This window comes from Notothenia rossii (assembly GCF_949606895.1).
Source record: "Notothenia rossii genome assembly, chromosome: 7".
In the NCBI taxonomy this organism is placed as follows: domain Eukaryota; kingdom Metazoa; phylum Chordata; class Actinopteri; order Perciformes; family Nototheniidae; genus Notothenia; species Notothenia rossii.
In genome coordinates this window covers 17,587,267-17,597,053 of record NC_136905.1, presented here as the reverse complement: position 1 = coordinate 17,597,053, position 9,787 = coordinate 17,587,267, and the positions used below count along the sequence as shown (strand labels likewise).

General features: G+C 42.4%; 1 protein-coding gene across 1 annotated transcript in view; it reads left to right on the top strand.

Moving 5' to 3' along the window:
• Positions 1–9,787, top strand: part of adamtsl4 (ADAMTS-like 4) — a 34,747-nt gene that overhangs the window by 18,111 nt on the left and 6,849 nt on the right. Inside the window, exons 5-9 of the mRNA XM_079691579.1 lie at positions 276–378; positions 6,198–6,337; positions 6,800–7,004; positions 7,392–7,576; positions 9,128–9,281. Of these exons, the coding sequence (XP_079547705.1) occupies positions 276–378; positions 6,198–6,337; positions 6,800–7,004; positions 7,392–7,576; positions 9,128–9,281 (787 nt within the window). The remainder of the gene's footprint in view (positions 1–275; positions 379–6,197; positions 6,338–6,799; positions 7,005–7,391; positions 7,577–9,127; positions 9,282–9,787) is intronic.

Here is a 9,787-nt window from a genome sequence, read left to right as displayed (position 1 = left end):
AAATCTATTATTTCCATATGGTTCTAATACACTTGATCCCTGCCAAAGCAGCACAGACTACATGTGTGTATGTGTGTTTGAGTGTATTGAAAATGCGCTAATCTTTATCAAATCTAATAAATGTTATTCGCTTTTTTTCGTTCGCTCTCCTCACAACAGTCAACTCCACCCTTACTTCTCCCGGGAGTGGGAGGTAAACAACTGTTTTAATAGCTGGGTTATTACGTATTCAGTCAATAGTAAACTGTCTGTCTCTCTGTGTTTCTGTCCTCCAGGTGTGTGAAGGAGGTGCTTTGGACTCCAGAGCAGAGCAGTGTGCAGCCTTTAACACCCAGGAGTTCATGGGTCGCCTCTACAACTGGGAACCTTTCACTGAGGGTGAGCTCTGAGTTAACACACATGGTCGTTTAGGGTTGAGCTGCACAGTGCTTTGTGATAATAGACTTATTGTGAGAATTAAATGCTCGCGGAGGGGAAGGGGGGTGAAAAAGCGCCAGTAAAATGTGTGATTAAGTGAGTTAAATGTTGCTCTGGTATTAATGTGTCTTGGCAGGGCTTTTGCTGCATGCTCAAGTCACCACAATCCTTCCTCTCATTGGCCTGCTGTAAATTTAGCGTTGAGGGTGGTGGGAGTCAAGAGGAAAAGAGAATGACTGGAACTCGATCTGCCTTTATTCTCCGCTCAAAAACACACTCCCTCCTCTCTTTTTCCTCTCATTTGTCCAACATGTCCCGTCCTCTCCTGCCAAGCTTCTCCTCCCAGCTCTGACTAAGCACACAGATTCCTACTGAGTGAGATAAAGAAAGAAAGAGACAGACAGAGAAGGGGAGGTGAGAGGTGATGAGATGCAAGTGTTTTGTCACATGACCGCTGGGAGCAAAGAGAGAAAACGTGGCTTGTGTGTGTGTTTCTTTGTTTTTCTGTACTCTATGAAGTTATGAGTGCATCCCTGTGTTTGTTTGCTCTCTTGATTGTGTCTATTTATCTTTCTTTTCCAATGCTTGAGAAAAAGAAAGAGACTAAACAGATATCTGAGGTATTAGAGAAAGAAGGGGGTGTTGATAGAGAATATATTACATGGGGGTTTTGGGAGTGAGAGATTGTAGGAGGGGAAGAGAGAAACGCAGCTGTGGGATATTATCAACAGTATTTGTCATTAGACTTGACTTATGTGTATAAGTCTCTGTGTATTTACACAATGAGCTTATTGGCAAGTGTGCTTTCACTGTCGATGAATGGCTTAATGGATCTGAGATGGTATGTGGAAAAATGTTTGTGCATGTATGTTTGTGTATCTGTCTGTCCATTATCCACTTGTGATTACTGTATCAGCTGGCTTGAATTCCTCAACACACACACTGTGAGAGAGTAGAGCCAGATACACTAGATCAGCAAGGCCAACCCCATACAGTACTTACGTTTCTTTGTCTTAAAACATAAATAACACTTACTGTATGTCAAAATAAAAACTAAACCAAAAACACACGGCATGTATCACAAATGCTTGCTTTGAATACATTTGGCTAGAATATCTTTAATTGTAGACTTATAAGAGGCATCCCATAAAATCTAAGCCTAGCTTGTTAGCCCTAGTTAGCATGGGAGCTTTGAAACAGGGGGCATGTTTCAGCAGACAGGCCCGCCACAATTGTGCCTCTTTTCCCATATTTGGACTACACGTTAGCAGCCCGAATTAGGCTCCGCCCACTTTGGGATTTAAATTAGTTCTGCAGAAAACTATGGGTGACGTCACGGACACTATTTTCCATTAATATATAGTCTATGTCTAACAGTATTTATTGCCAACCCGTACATACAGGGGAATTTGAAATCGTTAACTGCCTGTTTATATTATCGTGAGGATCCTGATTGACCTATTGTCCCTTTTAACTCAGTAAGAGCTGGCAATCCCCTGTGACCCTGCAAAGGATTAAGTTTGTAGATAATGGATAGATGACATCACTTTTTTCCCTTACTTGTGTGAAAGGTCAACACTGACAACACAGGTTCAGTTTATCTTAAAGGCTGTACTGATTTATTTTTGGTTTCATCAGAGAAGCAATCTTTGAAGATGCAGGCAGATCTATACAACGTGTGCTGCACATCTATACTATCTATAGTCATGGCTGGAGCCTAACTGTCTGCATAAACACACATGGGGCTTCCCTTTCACCCACCTCTGCTCTCTCTGCATGTTTGTGAGGGTGAGATTACTGTATTTATACTGAATCGACATGCTCCTAAATTCTCACTATCTGCTGTGTATCCTTGCCCTCTGCTCCACTCTGGCTTATTTTAAACCAGCGTGTCCTTGAGATCGGCTGAGAAGGGGAAGAGAAACAGAGACAACCTCTAAATCATGGTTCTAGCATCACTAAAACAACATAGTTCCATTATTTTCGAGGAATCTTTTGAGCCACCAAATGGCACATTTCACATTAATTGGTGGTGACGGACCCGATGGTTTGATACAGTGCTGTGTGTTTTAAAGGCATGCAGCTGCACATGACGTCAGCTCGGTCAAACACACTCGATCTGCGCTGGAGATGATCCTTTTCCACTCTGCTAAGTCAACTGTTTACTTCAGTCTGCTCCCATTGGCTACAACCCAAAACTTCATATCTAGCTTCCCATCAACACACTGGAGGATGAGAGGAGTGTGTGTGTGTGTTTCGACATCCAGTGGGGTATTAGTCATTTCGCTCCAGTTGCACTCATCTGTTTAGGACTTCCTACAACACTGCATATATTTCCCATAAGTATTTATATTAACCCGTGAAGTCAGCTCTTGCTACTTGGTGCGTGATGTCTTGTCTCCAAGGTGATGGCCCTGTTATGTATGTAGGAAACGTGTTGTGGCCTAAGGTTGAAAGTGGAAGATTAAACTGTAAAGCTTCCACTTTGGTTATTAACCACAGATGTGTTTCATTTTGGTGGTGATGTTTCCCCTTACAAGCTGGGCTCTGAATAGTAGTACCTCCCATTTGTAAGCGCTGCACGTGCAGGTGTTGTTTTACATGAATATTCCCTTTATTTCTGGCCTCATCCCCTCTCTGCTCACCCCATTCTCCCCTCTTCCTGTCCCGCTGCCTCTCTCTTTCTCTCTCCCAGTTGGAGTTTGTTTAGACGGAGAGATAGTGGGGAAGTATATTTAGAGAACATATATTCCACTGTCTGAACACTAAGCTCAGAGAGGGAGAGAGAGACAGTGGAAGAGAAAGAGAAAGAGAGGCCCGAGACCGAGGCGAATAGAAAAGCAGGGTGAAGTAGCTAGAGATAAATGAAAGATAAAGGCGCTTTAGAAGCATTAAAGAGGATTGGGTCTGTGAGAGCACTTGAACATGACTGCAGGGCAGGAAGAGGAGGAGATGAAGAGTGTGATGAAGAGGAAGCATAGAGACCTCTCTCTCTATGAGTGGCAACTTGTCTCCCCCTCTTTTCTGTCACTGTCTCCAGTCTAATCTCTCAATGATAACTTTGACGGCAGAAAGAAAGAACAAAGGTGGAGAGATAGAGAGGGTGGGATCACTTACTCCCCTTTTCTTAATAAACATGTACTGTGTGTCTGTTTTGCTGCAGCTAGTAGCAACATATGTGTGTGTGTGTGTGTGTGTGTGTGTGTGTGTGTGTGTGTGTGTGTGTGTGCGTGCGTGCGTGCGTGCGTGCGTGCGTGCGTGCGTGTGTGTGTAGCTTTAGTTTGAAAAGGTTTGTCTCATTTATGTGGCACACACATTATTGAACAGTAGTAATATGCAACAACATTCATGTGTAAACCCTTTAAATCTATTAAATAAGTCGAATTTGTATTCAACATTGTTATACTTTAAAAAAAGACGATCCTTTTCTAATCAACTATAATCTGAGTAAAGGATCGCAGGATGCTGCTGAGCGTTGGAGTCATCATCAGATTACACTTTTTATTTGTAATACTTATCTAATTGGTCTATAATAAAGATAAGCAGCTAACACCCCTACTCTTTTTATACTAGATAGTTTCCACATATTGATGACATATTGTACAATTTTCATGAAGCATTTCCTTTCTGATGTTTTATAGGCCCTCAAATTCACTTACCGGTAATCCATATTTTTCAGTACCTTTAATCTGTCACTGCTCCCTAAACTCTAAAGTGTCGTGCAGTCTTTGATTACTTATTTTAAAGGGCCACTTCCACATTTTAGGGTTATATTTATACGCACATCTTGTAACTGGTACATAAAGCCTTCATCAATCGCTTCGTGTGTAGGACTTCCTGACCACTTCCAGCCACTTAATGAGATAAATATACTACCTAATGTCCACGCATCAGGATGTCTAACTCTCAAAGGCACAAATAACTGTCAAACTGTTTTTTGTCGGGACTCACAACATGGTCCATCCCGGATCCAGATATATTTTGGAAATCTACTTAAGAAAATGTGTGGTGATTTGGTGCTGTCCACGTAAAATTGGAAAGCATCACAAATAATGAATTTGCAGTCCAGTCTTACTAACAAAAGGCTGTTTTCTGTTTTCACGTATAATGACTACTTATATTTACCCCTCGCAAGGGGTTGTTTCACTACAGTTCGAAAATTCAATTAAACAAGATTCTGTGAAAGCATATGGAGTCACTTTGAGTTCACAAAAGACTCCTCAGTTTCTGCATTCTCTCTTGGACACACAAGGTGAAAGATGGGCTCAGGTATTTGACCTTTAGTCTTTGTCCGGGGTATCTCCTTTGAGCATCTTGACTTTGAAGATGGTAGGGCTTTGATTTACTTGCTGCTGATGGCCTATTGAAATGGGAGGGGTCTCTTCCCATAATGGTCTTTAGTGTTATATTTCAAGGCCTCAAGGTTTAAAGCTTAGAATAATGCAATGTTTGACTACAAGGTGTCATGCTGTTCATATTTTCTTAGAATTCAATAGTGGGCATCATTTGACAGAAAATACGACACCGCAGAGAGAAGCCACACATTCAGAAGCACAGTATATCTCCTTTAACCCCTGAACTCCCAGTGACAGAAAGTCCTCCCTCCCCTCTCCACTAAACCTATGACCTCTTACTCATGCTATGAGCTCATGTTTATAGCTCTATTTTACACACACCAGCGCTATACACACAGGCACACACTCGCTCTGCCCAGGGCCTCTAACCCCTTAGACCCCCAATCTCTGACCTCAGAGAGGATGACGAACAGTGGAGCCGCTCAATGTCCCGTCCTGTCTTGCTCTATCTCTTTTCTCTTCTTTAAAGGAATAGTTGGGAGATATGCTTATCCGTCTCTTTTCAAGATTAACAACTTAAAGATAATTTCATGTCTGTGTGTTTGTAAGTGGTACATTTATGTAAAAATGCTCCTTTTCCGACTTTCAGAAGAGAGTTTGTTTTTCAAGTATCAGAATTGCTGCAGCAGAATGAAGCAAACAGGCGTACTTCCAAAGATTCTGAATTGCGGTCATTAAATGCGATTATTCATTGATTTTGAAAACATCCATTTATTGGAGAAAATAAATTTGAACAGTATGTTTTTAACAGTTGATTACCCTGAACTTTAAGTAAAATTCAACTGAAAAAAAAAAAATTAAATAAAGAAAAAAAAAAAGGAATAATAATAATAAAAAAATAATCCTTTTATTTTGATTACACGTTGTTTTCGTAATCGTTGCAAGCCATAATCGTAATCGCGATTAAAATACGATTAATTGAGCAGCCCTACTACTTATTGTATTTCCGCACACAGACACACATTTCTCCACATTTTTGACTTGAACCCCACCCCTTGTCCCTTGTGAGATCCTCTGTATTCTCCACTCGTTTATTTCTCTGCTTATTCTTTCAGGGCTGAAAGTCTTCAATTTCCTCTTTTAACTTGAAGCTCTTTTCTCTTTCTCTTATTCTTTTCTTCTGTTCTCTTATTTAAAAGTCTCTCCCTGCTGTGTTTACCCACTGGGTTACTTTCATTAATCAAGCCTCCCTCAGGCTCATGTTTACACCTCTCCTCTGGGTCTGTATCTCCTGAGCAGCAGAGGGAAATAGGTAATGACTCTGCTGCTGTCTGGCTGTCGGGAAAGCCACATGGAAAGACATTCATCGCCCAGCTGGGTCTTTTCTAAGCCAGGCAGACGCAGAGAAAAAAGATCTCCCATTAAAACACACACCGTACAATACTTTGTGCAATAATCCTCCTTTTCTCTGTATTCCTCCTGCAGTTGGTGCGGACAAACAGTGCGAGCTGACCTGCAGACCTGCTGGCTATCGTTTCTATGTCCGCCAGGCCGAGCGCGTCAGAGACGGGACCCCCTGCTTCAATGTCAGCACCAACGACATTTGTCTAGAGGGACAATGTCTGGTGAGTGCATTTAAATGTGCATGTGAGTGAGGACTTTGTGCTCTCAGGTGTCTGAGCCCAAGTTCATCCTGTTTAGCTGGAGCTGACAGAGTCCAGAACCTCTTTCACGTCTGGAGGCTGATTTAAGGCTTGCATTCAGACTCAGAGTGTCTCCAGTCTCGTTTTATTACCCTGCTCTGGGCCCCTGTTCTCTTAGTTTTTTCCTCTTTCTCTCATTTGTACTCTTTGGTTTTACACTTATTCCACGCTTCTCTTTTTGGCATGAATCTGGGCAGCAACAGTTTCCAATTTACTCAAACAACGGTGAAGTAAACACTGGCGATGGATGTGAAATTTCAACCACATTGGAATAGCTTTTGCCCGCTCTGTCCCCACCCCCTCTCTTGTTCCCCTGAGCCACTTTCCCCCCCCCCTCATTGTCAGACCCTTCACTCATGTCTTTTCACCTTCCTCTCCTGCCAGACCGAGGGTTGCAATGGGGTGCTGGGCTCCGGCTCTGTGATTGACAAGTGTGGAGTGTGTGGTGGGCGGGAGAGCTCCTGTCGAAAGGTGACGGGAAGCTTCCAAAATGTCTCGGTTCCCCTTGGTTACCACAAGATCCTGGACATCCCGCCAGGAGCTACATTTATTAACATCACGGAGAGACACGCCAGCCCTAATTACCTGGGTAAGAGCTAATAGAAACAAACAAAATCATGCACACATGGTTTAGGATTTCTGGTTTCAATACCGGTTCCAACTGCAGTAAAAAGTGAGGCATGGAAATTGTAGATTTGGGAAATAGATTTGGCCTTTGAGCAAGTGTGTGCTGGCTTGGAAATGAACTGTATATCTGGTTAGAGCCCATGAAGAACCAGTGAAGCGTGTGAGTGTGAGTGTTTGCCCGTCTGTTTGGTAATAAGACCCCAAAGTCTGTGTATGTTGAAGCTAATGGAGGTTTCTGAAGAAATCACTACTTTGTAGACTATACAAGTTTTAAAATAATAAAATATAACGTGATTCTTGCTCCATTCTTCATGTCTGCCTTCCTAACATGCCACCCTAATTTCCCCAGCCATGAGGAGTGGCACGGGGGCTTCAGTGGTGAACGGGCGCTGGGCTGTGGACCCTCCAGGGGAGTACCAGGCAGGAGGGACCACCTTCACTTACAACCGACCTAGAGCACAGAAGGAGGGGGAGGAGGAGAAAGGAGAGACCCTCGGGGCTCCAGGACCCACCACCACACAGCTCCAGCTATATGTAAGTACACTGTTTATTTGAACCCTGTAAGCAAACATGAGTCCGGGCATGACATAATGAATTTTATGATAAGAATCACACACGTACACATACTGTATGAACATGTGGATAAACATGTATTTCACCTCTCTATAACTGTATTGTTGAAAGCCTGAGGCAATGCTCCCCTGCTCTGTGTCAATTTCTGCCTTTCTTCGTTATGTTAGCATTAGAGGGGGATAACGGCAGCTATACTCATGCTTAGCTTGAGCCATATCAGGCTATCCATAGCTTAATAATAACAACTCTAACCTCAGGCTAAGATCTTATTAAAGAACAGAAGGCATCTGCAGCTTTAATTACAGGAGCTACAGGGAAGGATGGGGGATAGAAATAGCAAGCGTCCACCAAAGCCAGGGTTTGATCTGCAGTGGAATCACCTGCATTTTTTAAGGCTTTATGGGATTTTGAAATAAGACATTAAAAGACTAAAAGTCTATAACCTCAGCAGTTCACTATGAGGCTGTGCTGCTCATTAAACGCTGCTTAATATATTGTTGAATGGAAAAAGAATAAAAGACAAGTCTGCCTAGCAACTGAAGGAGAAAAATTAGGTGTTGCAGTTGTACACTGACTGTTTTAGGACATCTCATGTTGTCCTGCTCAGCTCATGTTTACTCAGAGTTTAGGTGAGTCTCCGGCTACCGCTAGCACTCATCTTATTTACCTTATCTTACTATCACATTAGTGTAGCAGACGAGAGAGGTCAAGTAATGCTTAATTCTTATTTTAGCTTAGCATAAAAACTGAAAATAACTAGTCTTATTTTGTCAAAAGGTAACACTGTCTGCCTGCCATCATTTCTAAAGTTCACAGATTTAGTTTAATGCATCAATATTCATGTGCATATCATTTGTCTCTGTCAATATAAATCAAACACACTGTAAAAACACTTCATAGATATTTATACATGCAAATACTGTACATAGTCATATAGTCCAAGAATATATGTTCAGAAACCCTGAGCGTAAAAACTACAGGTTATGGTTTTAAAAAGATAATGTGTTTTGCTTTAATCCTTTCATTGTCATACGGATAAATTGATGATGGGGAGAAGGAGTCATCCTCTGTGGAGTGTATGTACCAAGTTTACATTAGTCTATCTTATAGTTATTGATAAACGACCCTTTGGATCAAAGTGCAGCATTGACCAATCGGCTGCCTGAATTACAATGCCATCTCAAGCAAAATATAGCAGATCCTAATGTTGTTGCCATGGGACTCCAGCTGATTAAGTTTAGATGACCGTGGCTATGTTAAGTTGTTTAAGATGGTCTGCAGGGTTTAATAATAAGAGGGGGGGGGGGGGGCACATAGTGACAAACATATACCCTGCTGAGGCATCTGTGAGCTTGACAGTGGTTTCCTGCCAGTGCCTTATTAACTTTTCTGTGGCTCATTCTTAGTACACTTCTCTATGGGGATCCATAAAGCTGTTTTAGGGTGTTCCTTCTCATTGGGTGTTTTTCACCTCTTGTTCTGATTCTTCTCTCACCCTGTCTTGCTCTCTAGATCATTTTCCACAAGGAGAACCCAGGCATCGATTATGAGTTTTATATTCCTGTGGAGAAGAAGGAGGTGGAGAGGGAAAGGGTGATGGAGAGAGAGAGGGAGACACCCAGAGAGAGGCAGTGGGAGCGAGACCCAGGGAGGGCCCCTCTTCGCAGTACGTCCATCACACTTCCTGATTTTCCGTTTTTCTGTTGTTGACAGCTGTGCTTTCTGCATGTTGTACACAGAGACAGAGTCATGTTCAGCACATAGTTCAATCTTGTCAGTGGCAGAGGGGAACCGTTCATCAAATATCTCAAGATTCATTCTTTCCAAATGACTCAGGGAAACGCTACTGTGAAACCATGAGAGTGATGATGTGTTTATGTATCAGGATGGGTGTGGTGCTAGGATTGTTGTGCAAGTGTGTTTGTGTGTTTGTGTATGACCTACATGGGAGGCTATCTGGCTCACATGTTCGCTGTCATGAGACACTGACCTCACCATGACATCAAAAGCATCTGACTCACTGCTTACTCCCAATATGTAAACATATTTCGCCTTTTTTATCACACTTTTCTCACTGCGCTTTTCTCCTCCTTGTGTCTGTTTGTGCCTCCAATGTTCACTCTCTGTTCCCTGTTTCTACACTTTCTCGATGTGGGACCATTTTTGGATTTG